General features: G+C 42.2%; 1 protein-coding gene across 2 annotated transcripts in view; it reads right to left on the reverse strand.

Moving 5' to 3' along the window:
• Positions 1-836: 836 nt before the first annotated feature.
• Positions 837-20,767, reverse strand: part of LOC136886284 (4-galactosyl-N-acetylglucosaminide 3-alpha-L-fucosyltransferase FUT6) — an 88,697-nt gene continuing 68,766 nt past the window's right edge. For both annotated transcript variants that reach the window (XM_068231037.1, XM_068231036.1), the window contains one exon: positions 837-2,085. In XM_068231037.1, coding sequence (XP_068087138.1) covers positions 1,629-2,085 — 457 coding nt within the window. In that variant the 3' untranslated portion in view covers positions 837-1,628. The remainder of the gene's footprint in view (positions 2,086-20,767) is intronic.

Below are 20,767 nucleotides of genomic sequence, written 5' to 3' on the forward strand. Positions count from 1 at the left end.
AGCGGAGGGTTATGTTCCTATTGACTGAGTTTTGTCTATGGCAACGCATGTGTGGGTGAGAGCACTGTCTCATGGTAGGTTAGAGGTTGAACGCCGCACTAACTCATCGAGGATTTTGGCGATGCAAGGTGGGAAAGGGCGAGGAATAGGAAGATGGTGGCCGTGGCGTTAGTTAAGGTACAGCCCCAGCATTTCCGCACGGAAAACCATCTTCAGGGTTGCCGACGGTGGGAATCGAATCTACTATTTCCCGAATGTATGCTCACAGCTGCGTGACCCTAACTGCGCGGCTAATTCGGTCGATCTGATAGTAGGCAAAAAAAGTCTGAAGGGCAGTATAATGCAGGCACAACAAGCCTGCGTGTTCAGCCACACAGCGGAAGACACGAAACAGTCACAGAAAGGCAACACGAAGAGCGCGTGGACAAGTTTAATCGAACCAATCGACGTATGAAGCAGGCCGACATCGCCACAGCTATCAGGTTTTCACTTCGGCGAGTCTATCCATGCTTTTGTTTGATACTGAAAACTGTGGGCGCGGTGAGATCCACAAATACTGACTCTCGAAAGGCAACAGTAGCGGAAAATGGTTTCGTCAGAAGAATCTGTCTCGATATGCACTGCAAAGTGACTAATTCCTTCGCCGGATGATCTCTGGTGACGTGTCCTGGGCACACCATTATGATCCAGGAAACAAGCTAAAGTTAATAAGAGTATATATATAAGGACTCAACTAAATTTGAAAAGTTCAGACACCGCTTCAGCGGGGAAGATGCTGATGACCATCTTCAGGGATTGGTACGAGATAGTCTACACAATATTTGTCGGCGTGACAACACTGACATGTATGAGGGAACTTTGTGGAAGCTCACCCCCCGACTGCTGCGAGTTCGTGGCGAGAAAAAGAATGTTCTCCCCAAGACTACGCTAGAGCACACACGAATCGACAAACACAAGATACATTACGGCGTCTCAAATTTCATTATGTTTTACACCATTCGCCTTATAGTCTGTATCTCGCACCTTGTGACTTGCCTGTTTCGAATATGAAAAAACATTTCAAGAGTCACCGTCGGACCTGCGACGAGGTGGTGTCAGCAGCAGACCCCTGATTTCTTCATCAATAGGATGCGGAAACTTGGTTAAAGTTCGCGCGTGTGTATGGACAGGGATGGTAACTACGTTCAAAAATAAATAAGTGTCTGGTAGAGTATATCCTAGGCTCTAAGCAAACTCACAGTTCTGGGCAGTATTTCTCATATTGTTGAAGTTTTCACATAGGAAGTAAAGCTTTTCAAAACGCTCTTGTAGAAATACAAAGAAAAATGAAACTTGGAACACAATATTCTCTGCACGCATACTAAGGAGATTAAGAGTAAATGCACAGTTCATACAGGCTTTTTTCCAGGTACAGTACTAACCAATAATTCGCTAAACTGTACATTTCTTTACAAAGCACGACGTTGTCATACGTAATTCCCACCCGAAAAGAGAATGTTGACTAGATCTAACGTGCCAGACTTAGCACTGGATTGTAACCATGACAGATGATATACAGTACATACAATGTCTTATTTCCACCTCCACTTGAAATGTGACTTCAGCTTAAGTTACACTATATCACAGCACTAGCTCCAGTATTTGTCATAACAATATTTGTCACTCCAAAAATCTTGAAGTTTGTTGTACACCTTTGGTGAAGGATCATTATAATTAAGTGCCTCACACAGTCTACAATAGTGAAACACTGGCGTTTGAAAGTAGCCATGCTCATTTAACACTTTGAAACATTTCTTCCACTCAAAGTATGCATTATACTCCGAGTGTGATTTATCTAGATACTGAAGAAATCTAGCTAAATCAGCAGGAGAGGCAAATTCTGAAGCGTGGATGTAAGATTTTGGCGGGAGTAGCCTCTTGCTATCTTCTTGGGATATGCCCATTATCACAGGCACAGCGCCGTAGTGATAAGCATTCCACCAAGCCTTCTCGGTGACGTAGTCCCGGCAGTTGGAGTTTTCAAACGCCAAATAGAACTTGTATTTGGACAGAGCAGAACATTCTTTGGTAAAGTGACCGGGGCAGCTGAAACAGAAGACGAAGTCAAATATGTATTCCATGATAGCATTATTCAGGCAGTTGGAGAATTATTTCTTACAATACAAAAAATGAAATTGAGTGTTGGTGTGGTCGAAGGTAGCGCTATCTGTTGTGTGAAGAGTTTTTTTTTTGTTTTTTTTTTGCTATTTGCTTTATGTTGCACCGACACAGACAGGTCTTATGGCGACGATGGGATAGGAAAGGCCTAGGAATGAGAAGGAGGCGGCCGTGACCTTAAGGTACAGCCCATTTGCCTGGTGTGAAAATGGGAAAACATGGAAAACCATCTTCAGGGCTGCCGACAGTGGGATTCTAACCCACTGTCTCCCGGATTCAAGCTCACAGCTCTGCGCTCCTAACCACATGGCCAACTCGCCTGGAGATTGAGAGTTGCAGGGGTATTGGTGTCATGTGAGAGTTTCAGGGGCACTGGAGTCACTATAAACACCGAGGCAATTAACCGTTCACAATTAAAATCCTACGACCCAGCCGGAAATTGAATTCGAGACGAGTCAGCCACGGAGCTGGAAAGAAGAAAAAGAAGAAGAAGAATGTGTTTGGCTACTGCACCATGGCGCAGCCCTTGCAAGACACACCCTGTGATGAGACAGAAGGCATGGCTGTGGGAATTTAGCTGCATGTCGCAGTAGTGAAGGGAACTGTGATGTGAGAGTTGCAGGAATGTAAATGTTCTCCCCGTTTATGACTCCTTATTCCTTCATTTTTCGAGTGATCATTTCTTCCAGTTTTCCTTCATATTTTGATCGTCATCGTCATATTTCTGATCAGACTGTTCGATCGTGGCTGATTAGATAGACATCTCTTCCACAACCCGCACAACGCACTGAAAGGTGGGACAAGAAAGTAAATAATTACGAGCTAGTCAGCCTCGGGAGGTCAAGTGAGTAGAGAGAGGTTCGATTACCTCCTCAGCCATCCTCGAAGTTGTTTTCTGTGGTTTCCCACTTCTGCAGACAGATACCGGGACGGTACCTAACTTAAGGCCTCGGACGCTTTCTTCCCTCCTCCTTGTCTATTCTTTCCAATTTTCCCATCCTCCTCGGTGAGGTACTGGTCCTCCTACCAGTTGTACCCTCAACCCGAAGTCTCACACTCCAGAACACTGCCCTTGAGGCGGTAGAGGTTTGATTATTCTCTGAGTCTGAGGGAGAAACCAACCCTGGACTGTGAAGAAAGAAAGAAAGAAAGAAAGAAAGAAAGAAAGAAAGAAAGAAAGAATGAAAGAAAGAAGGAAAGAAATAATAATAATAATAACAATAATAATAATAATAATAATAATAATAATAATAATTTGGTTTCAGTTAATAATCCGGGTCAGAGGATTTATTCAACTCGGTTCAGTAATCCAGCCGTAAAAGTAGTATAGCAGTCGTGGTCATCCAAATAACAATAATGAGCACGTGGAATACGCAAAGGTGAGGTATGTGCCCATACACGAGTGAAACAAATGTAGTCTTTCTGATAAACAGTCGCGGAGGGAAATTTTGTCAAAAGGAAGGCCAGACGGAGACGAAACAGGTGTCATCACTCCAACTCCTCCACTACATGGTTCGCTATCCAAACCTGAATTTTAAAATCCCTTACTCAGCTCGATTTTCAGGACATATTATCAGCTCCTCTCTCTCAGTGTGGTCTCCACAATATTGAGCATAGTAATAAAAACAAAATAGCTCACATTTATACCTATACTGCAAGCTAAAGTACTTTTTAATAGCATAAATGTATTGTTATTCTTCGTATCGTCTCGAGGCCGTATCAACTACTAACTTACTAACGTACAACTAACCTCTTAAGCCACTGCACTAATGGTTCTGTCTTCCTACAACAGTGTGACTGCAAGAAGTTTCTGTCTCATTAATGTATCTCATTTTGACGAATGAAAGTAAATCAAATAGCGAATATTTAAGATAAATATTATATTAAAGTGGCCCGCCTATTCAATACATATATAATTTATTAAATCTAATACATGTTTAATCCCTTAGAGAGTCTATCTCTTCTCATTTTCCCATTCCCCTGCGTGCGGTACTGGTCCTCCTACAAGTTGTATCCTCAATCCAAAGTCTCACACTCCAGAATACTGCCAATGAAGTGGTAGAGGTTTGATTCTTCACTGAGTCTGAGGGAGAAACCAACCCTGGACGGTTAATTTCACTACAATCGACCAATATCATGTACCTCTAATTGTTTAACTGTGTAGCGTAGAACATGCATAGAAATTAATATACAACAAACAAGATAGGAATTTATATTGTCTATTACTACTGTTATTTGTAATTAACAGGAATAAAGAAGAAAGTTTAGAAATTAACATGGCGTCATATCGGTATCGTAGCCCTGGGACCTCCACTGTTTTGTGCAATTCGAACCATAGAGACTTGAGATGTTAGAAAACTTTTATGTAACAAGCTTCAACAGCTTCATTTCTAATAATAATCCCGTATTGACTAGATATCAAATAGTGAATATTTAAGATAAACTTACTGTAAATAGTATAAACAAGTGGTCCGCCTATTCAATACAATTTATAATTTATTATATTAGTACATGTTTCGTCCCCTAAGGCACATCATCAACTATAATAAATTAACATTAATATATCGGAATACAGAATAGATATTATTAAAATTGGCAAGATACATTAAAAAGCACTGATGTATGGTACGACATTTAAATACAATCTTAGCAAATTTTGCTAAAATTATAAGTCACAATCGACTGTAAAGTATTAATTATAACAGCAGACACCCCCTTTTTGATATATACAAATCGACTTGAATGAATATATATAGATCGGCATTCGAAAGTGTATGCAATTTACAATATTGCAGACCTTCATTCACAGATTAATTAACTGCTGCAAAACAGTAATGAAATGGTGTATGGCTTTTAGTGCCGGGAGCGCCCGAGGACAAGTACGGCTCGCCAGATACAGGTCTTTTGATTTGACTCCCGTAGGCGACCTGCGCGTCGTGATGAGGATTAAATGATGACGAAGACGAAACATACACCCAGTCCCGTGCCAGCGAAATTAACCAATTATGGTTAAAATTCCCAACCCTACTGGAAATCGAACCAGGACCCCTTTGACCAAAGGCCAGCACGCTAACCATTTAGCCATGGATCTGGACTACAAGTGTGTCAAACTATGAATTATACGTTAACAAAGTACACAATTTACGTACAATCGAGAAATACAGCCAAATCTAACGTATAAAGGACAGAAATACGACAAAAATTCATAGGGTCAAAGGTGTACATCACTCCAAATTCAACAGAGAGTGTGCCATGCGTTTTGTGATACGACTTACCGTTTAGCCACCAAATACCTCTAAATTAAGATCTGCACAGTCATTAAATTTTGCCTCCATTTTCCAGTATTTTTCGGGGATAAAAAATGAAACATTTAAACATCCCGTAATTGTTTCCGTCGGTTACAGGCTAAAAGCTACAATTCTGCCATTTTTAAATTTTCTAGCTCGTCTGTCAAATTGTGCCGCCATCTTGATTTGGGGGAGGGGGTTAAAATGATAACTTTCAGGAAACTTTTAAGCCCATGAAACCTAAAGGTTATCGTTTTGAATAAAATATCCGACTGCGTTCTTATACTGAGCCCCAGATTTGAAACCCCCAGCGTGGCCTCCTCAGGGAATTTTGAGAATTGTCGATTTTTCCATGGATCCGGAAGTCACCAGCTTTCTTGGGACCAAGCTTTAAGTTTCCAAGATGCCTGAAGTGCCTCATTAATTCACGTCTATTTTCAATTGTATTCCTTAGTCGATATACAGTATATATATCGCTCCAATCCGACTTCCATTTACTAATATAGATTATATTTCACCCTCTTCTCTATAGTATTTTTTTTTTTCAGAGAATAGGTAATATTTGTAGACCTCCACCACCCTAAACGGGCCGAACTTGTACTTTAACGTACGGAGTGTCACTATTCATCTCAGCGACCCCGAAATCTAGGGATTCGACACTATTTTCGATTATTTTTATATATCAGTCCCCCTCGTCCCCTACCCCCAAAGGAGGCTGAACTTGGAATTTAAAAACTCTGAAGTGTCACTATTCATCTCACCAACCCCGGAAACTATGGATTCGACAATATTTTCGATTATTTTTATACCTAACCCCCAACCCGAAGGGTGCTAGGGATGGATTAGCCCCACAGTGCTCGTGTCTAGATAGTAAATCATAAGTGTGCCAAGTTTGGTTGATATTGCTCCAATGGTTTTGGAGGAGATGTGTCATTTACATACATCCAATCATGTTTATATAAATACTAGCAAATGTACCCGTGCTTCGCTACGGTATTTTACATTGGATACAGATATCGAAGTTAATTACTGAACATGCAGTGAATAAGATATTTTAATAGCATGTCCCTTGGCCCGCTCCCCACCAAATCCCATGGCTCAACAGCCCCGAACGACCTTGGCCTACCAAGCGACCGCTGCCCAGCTCGAAGGCTGCAGGTAATGAGATGTCGTGTGGTCAGCACGACGTATCCTCTCGGCCGTTATTCTTGGCTTTCTTGACCGGGGCCGCTATCTCATCGTCAGATAGCTCCTCAATTGTAATCACGTAGGCTGAGTGGACCTGGAACCAGCCTCCAGACCCAGCTAAAAATCCCTGATCTGGCCGAGAATCGGACCCGGAGTCTCCGCGTAAGAGGCAGGCAAGCTAATCCTACACCGTGGGGCCGGCTATGTCTCTTAGCGTTATCCGAAAAACAGAATAGGGAGGTCCACATATGCTGTTTCCAATGTAAAGTGCGAGTTGCGAAGTTGTGATGATAATGGCAGAATCCACTTGCCTACTGCCATTCACAATCGAGTTAAGAATTTTCATTACAATGGCAGACCCCATTGCCTACTGTACGGTCACAATCGATGTGGGGAGTTCGTTACAAAAGCAAGCCCCATTTCCTACTTCCAGACAGATTACAGTTGAGGAATTTTTATTACAATGGCAGGCACCTTCCCTGCTGCCAGTCGACATTGATTTGTGCTGTTATCATGATACTGACAGGCCCCTTTTCCTAATTCAAGTGAGCTTACTGCCAGTCACACGAAGTTGGAGAGTTTCTGTTAGAATAGCAGGCTACTATGCCTAACATCAGTCACATTTTTGCTGGGTAAAATTGCTTATAATGGCGGACACCCTTCCCTACTGCCAAACGCAATCGGGTAAAAAGGTTTTGAAAAAAATTGCATGCTCCCTTGCGTTCTGCCAGTCAAATCGAGAAAGGAATTATTTATTACAATGGTGCACATGAGTTGGAGAAAGACCCCATTCCTACTGCCAGTCAAAGTCAATGTCGGGAGTACTGATTACAATAGCAGACACCCTCCTGCTGACAATCACAACCGATTACAATCGCAGGCACGCCCGTTCTAGATGGCTACAAATCGACTTAAATATACAGCGTTATTCACCTAACACCTTACACGGAAATAACTTCTAAACCATTGAAGATCTCGGCATTTTGTTTTCATATTCGTAAATGGTACTCAGGGTCTTGTAAAAGAACGTGCTACTTAGTCTCATGGGGTGATTAATAACCGAGATATTGATACCAACTCCATATTTTTAAATAGAACGGCACAAATTCATACATCTGGCCTAAAAGTTCAACTGCGTACAAGTTCAAATATGCAAGTATTTTCAATATCGGACAGTTACTTTTTAAGATATCAATAAAAACCACATTTGGGCTTTTGCGTGCCGCATCAGACGGCGTGCAGTCGGCCAATGACGTGATGGCATGCAAGCTGCTTCCTGGCATTGATTCCAGCCACAGAACGGATACCAGGCATGTACTGTAAACATAATGTGATGTACCGTAACATACCCTGGACGTGCAGCGTTCCTGTATGACTGACAAGCACACAACGCTGAAGGGAGATTAAAGTTGTTTTGTTTTGTTTTTACATCCATGTGTAATAGGTTGCGCTCAGTTTAGCGTCGTTTCCCGCGGATGAGAATAGCAAGGATTTGGAAAGGAGGTCGGCCGTGGTCTATCCCAAAGTAACCTATCCGGCATTTGCCTGGTGTTCAACATGAGACACCATGAAAATCACTTTCAGATTGGGCGACGCAAGACTCGAACTTGCGCTCTCCCGAACGCACGCTACTACAGTCGCGCTTGAGCTGCGCGGAGATTAATGCGTGTAAAATAAATTAGTAATAGTGTTGCTGCCATCTCACCACGATCAGCTCTGAACATCCCACATAATAAGTCGAGCTGTTTGTCTCCTAATGTCTAACGTATCCCAACCCAAATAATCCAGCATTGGTAACACTACACCTTCGCCTGAAATAGCCCAGCACAAAACGAGGTTCGCTTTGTACTACACACACACCCAAGCAAACGGGGCTACATGACCACGCTGTCAAAGCCCCGGAAATGAAATAACAACAAACAGCCACTCTTCTCCGCAGCTTGTCGAGTTTCTTAATCACGTGTCGCGGCTAGCATTCGTAGCTGTCGCCGCAGTCGTCCGAGTTCAATTCAATTTCCGGCTCTGATAAGCAATTTAATTCTGGTTGGAGGGCTGGAGCGGGGTACATTCAGCCTCGTGAGGCAAAACGGAGAAGACGTGGGTTCGGCACCTATCTCAGCTATCCCGGAAGTGTTTCCGTGGTTTCCCACTGCTACTCCAGGCAAATATCGGGATGGTTCCTTACTTACGACAACCGCCACCTCCGACCCAATTCCTCACCTGAATTACAAATAGAGTACACTACTACAGACACCACAATAACACAGGTTATCAGACACATTCTAACAAACATGCAGTGCACACACACACACACACACACACACACACACATCCAAGCACATGGGGCTTCACGACCACGATGTTCAAGCCCCGGAAAGGAAATAACAACGGCTATTCTCTGTACCCCATCTAGTGTCTTAATCACATACGTCTGGAGAGGAACCCGAACAATAAGATGCATTACTGGAAGTGCGACCGTATAAGCAATACTCTTCTGGAGTCGACTTATTGTTTGAAAATGTGGATGTTGTTATGCACTCGCAGTGTGAATGACGCACGTCCTGCAAATAAATGGAAGTAATACGGTATTGTAGCTGCTATTACAGGGCGTAGGAGGAGAAGGTCTTGTACGCCCTGTCATATCGCTGATACAGCGCCGCTCGCAATCAGTATTCAGTGAGTGAACGGACCGATCTAAAATTGAACCGCGACCTCATAATACAGGGAGTGGGGTAGAAATAAGAATTATAGAGTCAAGATAAGGGAATACAATCCCAAAGTGTCAAGGTAAAATAATTGTTCAAAGAAATTAAGACACACATTGGGAACATTAAGGCGATGCAGTTCTGAAAAGTTGAAACCAACCAGGTATGGTGAAATATTTGAATATACACGGGATGTTTGCGAGTCTCTTATCACGATATGTACACGGTCAAAGGACAACGAGGCGAAGCTTAGAGAACGCACATAGGCCGGAAAAGTTTCAGATATTCAAGCTTCCAGAACAATTAAGAGATTATAACTTTACCAAAGAAGGAATATTACAGACCAATAGGAAAACGACAAATCAGAATCACGAGGTGTACGATGTCATCGGGGAATGGTAGTTTCGAGAACACTGAGATGACTTAAGGAGGGACAGAGGAGATTAGTCAGTCAGTTGTTGGCAGTCAGAGAGTTGGAAACAGAAGTCGGGAGCAGGGAAGTCCAGTAGGACAGTAACCCAGTCAGGTCGCGAAACAGTATTCAAGTAAGAGCTCGAAGTCAGAATCTGCCAGAGACTGGTAACTAGTACTCTTGGGCAGTGTGCCGGGAATTTATCTACCCTTGGATGATGGAGTACTAGGTCAGGTAACACTTGAGCGGAATAGTTTAGCCGCGGTACGAAGTGAAAGCCTTTCAGGAGCAACAGGCGACCAGGGAACAGTACAATTAATTGGCCAAGGATTCGATACCTATAATCGTCTCACTGCAATTTAAGACAATCCCTAAGGAAAGTGGCTGTAAAAGACTTTGATTGTTCATCTTACCGACAAGTGAAGGTCTCTGGAGGAGCCCACTTAATAGTCGTTAATCTATACGGAAATAATTCAAGGGAAGGAAGCACTTTAGAGGCGCAGAGTATCCATACTACAGACTCGAGCGAGGACAAGAACTTTACGAGTATTGACCGGACAGTTGGGAAGAGGTAACCACGGGGACAGTAGATCCAGAACATCCATTAAGGCCAACACCAAAGGGGTCACACTGACAGTAGCTAGTAGAAGTAACAGAACTGCATCCTCTTGGGTAACAGTGAAGAAAATCAGTGAAACCAGTGAGTGTTCGTGTGCGCAAGTGAACTTATAACTTGAGGAGGGAAGACGTCGTGGACAACAGCATTCTCCCGAAAGATAAGTATCAACTAGTATTACAGATAGGAAACCAAAGACTTCTTAAGGGGGGGGGGGGGAGACATAGCTCAACACGGGGAAAATTGGTCAATACTCATTCGATTGTTATGTATGCTACAAACGTTGTTGACAAATGCTGCACATACCCCAGGATTGGCATGCTTAAGAGCAATCAGAAGCAACTTCAATAATGTCAAAATTCTAATTATAACGTTCTAAAATAAAATGTTCAAAATTTCTCGCCTTTTTTTACAATATTATCACGGTTTCCTTCATAACTCTCTTACTGATTCACGGATAATTATATTTTTTTTTCAGAGTTTCCTCCCATAATGTTGTACTACAATCTGTACCTCATTCAGATCAATAGGATTTACGTAGAATCGATTTTATGTAACTTTTTTGTTTAAAAAGCTATTAATATTTTCTGGTGCTCGGAATAAAAACGCGACAAAAAATCCAAATCACAGTCTATGTTAATGATTGAGGTTCATTTTGTAGCTGGAGTTTTGATACACACTTTAAAAAAGGAAAAGTACGAAAATTCTTATAAACTTGGAATTTATACGGGAAACTGATATACTGTTAAAAAGGCGGGAAATTTTGAAAATTTTAAAATATTAAAATTCTGACATTATTGAAGTTGCTTCTGGTTGCCAGGAAGCATGCCAATACTGGGATATGTGCAGCAATTGTCAACAACAATTGTAGCATATTTAACAATCGAATGAATATTAACCTATTATTTTTCCTTTGTTAAGCTGGGTCTCCCCCCTTAAGTAGCTCGAAGTGTAAAGGTTAGGAAGTTCCCTAGAAGCAAGACAATTCTTACCAGTTGTATAAAGTTGTATATAATTGTAAATTATTGTACAGTGCATTCAATACTATTTCAATATAGTTGGCTAGGTAATTAGCCACTCTTACGTGGTGTTGTCATTGTAGAGCTTTAGTGCATTTAGAACCCTTTCCAGTCCCCAGCATGCCGTATTCGTAGGATACGACACCCCTGTGTTTCGGGAGTACCTACGTCTGGAGTACTTACGCAATGCCCTACACAAACCAAGAGAAACTGGACATGTTTCTCCTGTACGGACAGTGTGGAAGGAGTTCTAGGAGAGCTTCGCAACTGTATGCTGAGAGGTATCCCGCTAGGGATCATCCGTCTCATATGACAATCCGACGTCTTTGCCGCAAGTTGTTGCAGAACGGATACTGGAATAATAATGTGAAGAGAAACAGGAGCACACCAGCGACAGAGAAAGAGAAGGCAATAGGCGTTCTGGCGGCCGTCGCCCATAATCCACATATACTACCTCAAACGCAATTGCACGTGATGCCGGGATAAGCCAGGCAAGTGTCATTCGTATTATTATTATTATTATTATTATTATTATTATTATTATTATTATTATTATTATTATTATTATTATTATTATCTTTTGCAAGTTGCTTTACGTCGCACCAACACAGATAGGTCTTATGGCGACGATGGGACAGGAAAGGGCTAGGAATGGGAAGGAAGTGGCCGTTGCCTTAATTAAGGTACAGCCCCAGCATTTGCAATTCGCATTTTACAGCGACACAAGTTTCATCTCTATCACGTATCTTCGCATCATCAACTTGATGAACGAGATTATGGATAACGTGTGGATTTCTGCCGTACTGTTCTTTTGCGAGTACGGGACGATAGGAACTTCCTGCAGAGACTTCTCTTCACTCAAGAAGCGACCTTCAGCAACCATGGGGATATCAATCTATGGAATATGCACTACTGGTCTTGTGAGAACGCACACTGGCTCAGGCAGGTGGATCATCAGCGGCAATGGAGTGTCGATGTGTGGTGTGAGATAATCGGCGACCATATAGTAGGGCCATATTTTCTTGAAGGTGCTTTAACGGGGAACAGATATGCCGAATTTCTATCAGAAGTGCTACCGGCTCTCCTGGAAAACGTACCCCTTAACATACGACAGGATATGTGGTTCCACCACGACGGGTCTCCTGCCCACTATTCGCTTGTGGCCCGGCAAGTCTTAAACGAGATATAACCAGTCGATGGATCGGACGTGGAGGCGCCATCAGGTGGCCAGCACGGTCAACTGATTTGACACAGCTGGACTTTTTCCTCTGGGGTACGTGCCAGGACATGGTCTACGCGCAAGCTCCAACAACATCACAGGATCTCAAGCGACGTATCATAACAGCATGTGCTGCAATACCGAAGGGAATCTCTTCGCTCTGTGACATCATCCCTCGCGACACGACTGCAAATGTGCATTGCCGTCGATGGCCAACATTTCGAGCACATAATTAAATAGACGCATTGTGTACGTGGGTCACTGAGACGCACGTGTTCAATCATCACCTATCTCGTATCTTCATTGTTGTGATAATTCAGCCTGCAGTCAATGAACGATTGGCCACGAGTGGCTTTGCCACATAAAGTACTGAACTCGTTGCCAACATGGTATCTACATACAAAATGTCCGCCTCATAACAATTACACTGACGAGACGTTATGTTCGCGTGCCTACGCCCTTAGGATCACTTCCAATGAAGTGTACCTCGGACATTATTAATTTGCTTTTCTAGCAGGAGCTATTCCAGTGTTTTGTGTTATATTTATTTCTCAACTCATACAGTAGTATGTACTGCACACTAAAACGAGTGACAATTATAGCTTTCGTTACGTTCCTTTCAAGCTAAAGTACTTATTTTATTCTTTTTAACTCATCAACCCTCCATATCCTGCCATGAGTTCGCCTGTCATACACACTTTGCAAACCCATGACATGTGTACGAGGTGCTTACATGCCTGGTACCCATTCTAGGGGTGAACTCACTCCCAGGAAACTGCTTGCACGTCACTATGTCCTTGCCCGACTTCACGCCGTCTGATGCGGCATGCAAAACCACGCATACTGTTCTTATTTATATATCAAAAATTAATTATCCGATTTTGAAAATACTTACATATTTGAACTCGTACGCAGTTGAACGTTTAGGCCACCTGTATGAATTTGTGTCGTTCCATTTAAAAACATCGAGGTAGTATCAATATCTCGGTTATTAATCATCCATGAGACGAAGTAGCACGTTATTTTCCAAGTCCCTGGCTACCATTTACGAATATGAAAACAGAATGCCAATATCTTTAATGTTTTAGAAGTTATGTCCGTGTAACATGTTAGGTGAATAACCCTGCATATAAATATTGATCGACATACGAAAGTATCTGCATGTTTACAATATTGCAGACCTTCATTTAGAGATTAACTGCTGCTAAATGGTAACCATATCGACAAACGGATTATACGATAAGATGACTCATTTAGCGGTCTAAATGTCTGGTCCTATGATATTTTCTCAATCTCTACCCCTACACCGAGTTAGAAACGTTGAATAGGGTGTAATTAGGGTAAGGTTTTCTCACCCTGCATTACTCCTCGGATACTTACGTGACAGCTACAAATATAGAATTTGGCTCACATATGGCTACTGAGTGGGCCAATGTACGTGTATAATTTGATGATCCTATTATTCCTATAAATGATTCTAACTATCAATCATACGTGTAAAAAGTGAAAACTTTATGTATAATCAAGAAATACAGAAAAATCTAACGTATAAGGGATTCAGATCCGACAGAAAGTCATAAGACCAAAGTTGTAGATCACTCCAAATTTTACAGAGGTTGAGCCATTCGGTTTGTGATACGACTTACCGATTAGCCATCAAATAACTCGAAAGGATGGTCTGTGCCGCCATTAAAATTGCCTCTATATTTCGATATGTTTGGGCGATAAAAAATAAAAAGTTTAAGAATCTCGTAATTCTACCGTCAGTTACAGGCTAAGAGCTATAATTTTGCCAAATTTAAGTTTTTTAGATCGTCTTGCACATTGTGCCGCCGTCCTTATTTGGAGGAGGGGATTAAAAATTAGGGCATTCAGGAAATTTTTAATCCCATGAAACCTATAGGTTATCGCTTTGGCTAACTATATCCGACTGTGTTCTTATGCTCAGCCCCAAATTTGTAATACACGGTACAGTATATATAGATCACTCCAAACCGACTTCCATTTCTTAATATAGATTATATATCAGCCCCACCCTAGGGTTTTCTTGCCATTTGTTTTACGTCGCACCGACACAGATAGGTCGTATGGCGACGATGGGATAGGAAAGGCCTAGGAATGGGAAGGAAGCGGCCGTGGCCTTAATTAAGATGCAGCCCCAGCATTTGTCTGGTGTGAAAATGAGAAACCACGGAAAAAATCTTCAGGGCTGCCGACAGTGGGGTTCGAACCCATTATCTCCCGGATGCAAGCTCACAGCTGCGCGCCCCTAACCGCACGGCCAGCTAGGGGTTCTAAGGGCATCTTGTACCCACAGTAATTTTCCAGATATTAGGTAATATTTGTGCAACCCCCACACCAAAGGGGGCCGAACTTGTACTTTAAAAATATCTGGAGTATCACTATTCATCTCAGCGTCCTCGAAAAGTATGGATTCTACACCATTTTCGATTATTGTTTGTCTCACTGCCCCCCTCGCCCCCCCCCCCCCCCCCCGCAACCGAATGGGGCCTGAACTTGGACTTTAAAAAATCCGGAATATTGCCATTCACGGATAAATATGGATTCTATATTATTTTCGATTACTTTTGTATGTAAATCCCCCTAGCCCCCCACCAAAAAGTGGGTTGAACTTGGACTTTAAAAAATGTGGAGTGTCACTATTCATCTCAGCAACGCCAAGATTTGTTTTGGACACAATTCTCAATTATTTTTAAACCTAACCCCCCTGACCCCACACTCCTAAGGGTGCTAGGGATGGCTTAACCCCACAATGCTCGTCTCCGGATAGTAAGTCAAGTGTACCAAGTTTCACTGAAATTGCTCCAATGGATTAGGAGGAGATGTATCATTTACACACACACACATCCATTTTTATATATAGTAAGATAGATATAATTTTAATCGCACTTTCCCTGGATATTGAGTTCTGTAAAGTTATATTCAGATTTTTACGTGCGATACTGTCCGAGATAATTATGCAACCAAACCTACCACTGCATACCTATAAACCAGAAAGTGGCATATTTAAAAATAAAAGTTTTAAATATTTAATGAGAGAGACAGAATTTTGAATTGAATATATTATTTAAAGTTAAAAATTTGTAACTTCTATTTAATTCAACTTAACAACGGAGTATTGAAATTTGGATCCTTCCTTCTATTTAATATTGAATATATTAGGTACAATTTGTCACAGGGGCTAGTGAGTCCCTTAATGTAGCCTGTACAGTGAGTACAGTACGAGTGTACAATTATTATCTTGTTAATAATTGAAGCGAGACTTAAAACCTTAAAAGTATTTTAATTATATTTAATTAAACATGGGAAGTCTAAGTCAAAATATCAAGGAGTATGTTTTGTGTTGAGCGAAGGCATATATACGACATGTAAAATAATTTACAGCTGACTAATCTCAAGTACTGGGTAGGTAAGGGTTATTCTGCCCGAAGGTAGGGCCGAACCTCCGCAGAGGTGTTCCTGAGCTGGAGTTGGCGTGCGGTAGGGTGGCCAGTTCCTTTCCGCTCCTCCATTCCCTTACCCCCCACCAACAGCGCGTGGCAACCCATCCAGCTCCTGACCACGCCCAATGTTGCTTAACTTCGGAGATCTCACGGGATCCGGTGTTTCAACACTGCTACGGCCGTTGGCAAGTACTGGGTAGTTACAATTAAACTTTCTCTACTTAACCCACTCAGACAGGAAACTATTTATAGTCCCCGTACCAAACTCTGTACGAATAATGTCCAGGTTCTAGGATACAAGATTTGCATGGTTCACCGGTACGTGAACGAGAGTTTATCAGAGGAAAATTCACTCATGTGTCAATCTAGAGCAGGGCCTCTCAAACGCCCAAAATCTCACGCGTGCAGATAGAGGCGCAAGTGCTCCGTGCACTGTGCATCGCTGCCGCTCGGCATGGCTCGGATCAACGCTTCGTCTCTGGGCTACTCGGCTAAGCTCGGCTCAACTCGCCTATGCTCGGCTCAAGTCAGCTTGGATTTGGAGCGCTACGGCGCAAGTGGGGCAGAGGGAGACAGGCGAAGCGAGCGAGACAGGCGTGAGGAAAGAGAGAGTAAGCGCTATTGCTCCAAATCGAGGAGTGGGGGGTCTGCACTCCGTTCAGCCAAGCCAAATCGTCTCTTGCACCGTGCACAGTGCATGCACCACGCGCATGCACCCTGAGAGGCCCTGATCTAGAGACAAGCAAATTAATTGAGGCATCAGTAGGGATGTTGCCAGTATATCGATAAGAGTAAATATCGATGTTTTTCTATCGATATTCGATATTTCAGTATAGACGTCTTTGTTTTGATACGTTTGTTGTATCGATACTATTTAATGATGTTACTGAAATCCAAATGATCGTTAGAAAAATGAAGGAATAGTAGTACGGTATTAATCGAACAGTGAGTGGAAAATTATAATTTAATGTAAACTTCATAACAGCCTATGAATGTGAAAGAAAGACACGAGGTATTTTAATATTTAAAAAAAAGGTAGTGACCGATAACAATGACATTGTTGGCTATCCATTTAGTTGTGTGTGTATGTATATATAGCATACCTGCTGTTGGCCTGTTGTAGACATTTTTGACTTTGCGAGTAAATCTGAATTATTCGTCGCGTATAATATTTCTGCATTGGTGGTTTCTCGAGGAAGTTACTTCAGTTGCGGAAATGGTCCTGGTACAGTGTGGATGTGGATTCATTTCACAAAAAGACAGTTAAATGTCACAGTGTAGCAAACAATGCTCTAAACATTTCATATTCATTGGAAATACAACAATATTTAGATCACGATACAACACACAATAAATACGATACCTATATTTGATTCTCTAAATTGTATGGCTTTTCTTGGGATCGCTATGATCCCAAATTTAAAGATCTTCAATATAATTTCAAATCCTTGTGTTTCGAAAAAAAATCACTGTTATCGAGATATGTCGATACAAAATTTTTCAGCAGCATCGGCTTAATTAAAGATCGATATCGAATGAAATATCGATATTTTAGTATATCGGACCGTCCCTAAGTATCAGACACACTCAGAGATACTTCGTGCAGCCGAGTAGCAAACTATCGTACGCTTCCAGACTGTTCTGGACAAAGATGTGCGCCATTTCTAGCACACTTTGTAGTGTGACGAACGCTACGTTAAAAAGCACAGAAAACCAGGCTTATTGATTGTATGATACGGCAACGCAGTTCATGTGTTTTACTGGAACTGGTTATCCACTGTCTACCTTCCCTATGTCTTTGGCAATGTTCACATCACGTTTCATCTTCATGTGATAGCTCGTCTTTCACATAGGGACTGTTAATCCTCCATTAGTCGCGTATGAGTCTAACAGCCTATTTTAGTTTTAATATTTAACCAATCGGATGGTAACAATTAGGGCTCGGATGTTTATGCAGTAATAGGTTAGAATGCAAACTTACTGAAGCGAGTAATAAGTAGAGTCCACCCGCACAACGGTATTGCTGTGTGGTTTGCATACACATTAGGGGTTTGGCCCATTAGAAACCCTAGAATGTATTTTGTTAGTAGGAAATATCGACTAGCCCGCTCTAACATAATGTAGTGGAGTAACATAAATTCTAGCGGTTCTAATGAGCCGAACTCCTAATGTTTATGCAAAGTCATAGCATTACCGTCGTGCGGGTAAACTCTACTTATTACTCGCTTCAGTAAGTTTGCATTCTAACCAATTACTGCATAAACATCCGGGCCCTAGTAATAATATTTTTGGTTTTACACCCCACTAATTACTTCTACGATTTTCGGAGATGCGGAGGTGCCGTAATGTAGCCGCGCACGGATTCTTGACCGTGCCAGTAAATCTAGCTACCCAGCCCGTCCCTATGAGATGAGTTTATATTCTTATTGTTTCAGGATATCTTACATCATACCTTGATAGCATTTTCCTGGAGAGACGAAATGGGGAGCCTAGTACACACAGGCGATCATAGTCAGCTGCTGCGTCCCATGGAACTGATAGCCCCTGCGCAGGAAATTATGTAACCTTCTGTTAGTGAACGGTCAGAGCAATTACTTCAGTTCAGTACGCGGCGTTAGTACATCTTCGTGTGGAATACACTATTTCAATGTCGTATGCGAAGCTTGCTGCTTACTGAGCATGACTGAAGAGGTATAAGACTAATTTTTGTGACGCAAGACTGTTCCAGCATGGAGATATATTGTGAAGAGCAACCAGAAGGACCCTTTGGATGCAGTCATATTGAGACTTCCAGAACCAAGTCATGGTAGGTACAGGATGGAACATCACGGCCGAGCCGGACAGTTGACCAAGACGTGCAGAGAGGACTACGTACAGTACGAAGAACTCACGATGCCTCGCAGACGCGTTAGACAGCCTATCCAACAACTGACAGCATTTGACAGACCCGCATTGTCGGCCTGCAGGAGGCTGGTTGGTTGTATCGTGCAATTGCCAGGCATGTGAACCATTCAGATGTCACAGTGGACCAATATTGGACTCAATGGGTACATGAGATCACCCAATCACATCGCCTGCGTTTGTAGTGGTGCCCTTCCCGGGAGGCATGGGCAGAGGACGACTGGCGTCGCATCATGTCCTGTGATGAGTCCCGCTTCTCCATAACTTTCGGTGGCCATCGCGTGCGGGTTTGGCGGCGTCGAGGGCAGAGGGTAGATCCTGCCAATATTGTATAATCCCCGGCATCATGATGTGGGGATTCATAGGATATGCGTTAAGGTCACCTCTAATAGTACTTCGGCAGACTTTTACGGCTCAGCGAAACGTCACAGACATTCTGCGTCCGCACGTCATACCTCTTACGGTACAGCACCCTGAGACAGTGTTCCAACTAGATAATGCACATCCACACACAGCACATGTCTATGGACTGCCTAAGCATGTTGAGGTCCTCCCGTCGCCAGCAGGATTCCCGGACCTCTCCATCATTGAACATGTGTGGAATGACATTGGAAGGAGACTCCGTCCCAGTACCAACTTGCGGGCTCTGGAGGGACAGTTGCAACAACTGTGGACGAGCTTGCCTCAGGAGAGATCCAAAGACTGTTTGACACCATCCCGAACCGCGTAATGTCATGCATTGCGGCCAGGGGGTACCAGTTTGAAGTTAGTAAAACTCTCCCACAGGCACAGTACGAAAACACCACAAGGAGCTATCAGAAATGTTCGCTTTTCCCAAAAGCCATCAGCAGTATGACAGCATCTCTGGTTTCATGAACTGTTGTTTCATACATTCCGAAAACAGTAAATATGTGGTTTTCCTTTCAAGTCTGCATGTATCATCAATGAGGTATCAGATGGTATGAAGAAGAAGCCTTAGATTATACTAAATTGTAACACCACCCCGGAGATGAAGTAATTCATAAATTAAGAGGAATGTACAATGTAGCTGGATCAATTTAAACGTGACCGATTGTAAGCTATTTTAAGGTCCTAAACATCGCAGGAAGAAAATTAAGAATTACGTTCGTGAGAAAAAATGAATACGCCAACAGACATGAGAATCAGGGGAAAAATGGCTCGAAATTTCCTGTTAGACCAGACAAAATATACAGGAAAGTCTGACAGAACATGAAAAATCATTTGCGATAAATGTCTCAGAGGGCCATATCTCTTCAATATTTGCTCTGATTAGGGTTAGGATATTACAGAAGACGAGTTTTACTACCTCTTGAAACTTCATGGACAATGCACAAAGTGTCAGTGACTCTGAATATTATTAACAATACATTTAACTGGAAAAACTGTTAGCTAAAGTCTACTCATAAAAATACAGAACATTATTAATGATTTTTAATAACAGGAGGGAGTTCTTGATAACATTATAAGAGCTGACAAATTTGTTAACATTGTAGATATTATATCTTGATATTATCAACTCAATTTTTTTTAAACATTCATTTTAATTATTCATGTGTACATAGTAAATTAGCAATAATATACAGGTGTCCTTGAAGAAGGTTCCAATATTTACAGAGGAGGCAGCACGCAACAAACGAAGGAAGGTAGGTACTGTAAACATTGGTCACAAACCCACGCAGTTATGGTTCGCTCCCACTACCATCAATGATCACGATCTTCGCATAATTTACGGAGGGTCGTGTGCAAGAAAGGGTGGAAACAGTTTCTGCCTAAACATT

The sequence above is a fragment of the Anabrus simplex genome, chromosome 1, assembly GCF_040414725.1.
Source record: "Anabrus simplex isolate iqAnaSimp1 chromosome 1, ASM4041472v1, whole genome shotgun sequence".
Lineage (NCBI taxonomy): Eukaryota > Metazoa > Arthropoda > Insecta > Orthoptera > Tettigoniidae > Anabrus > Anabrus simplex.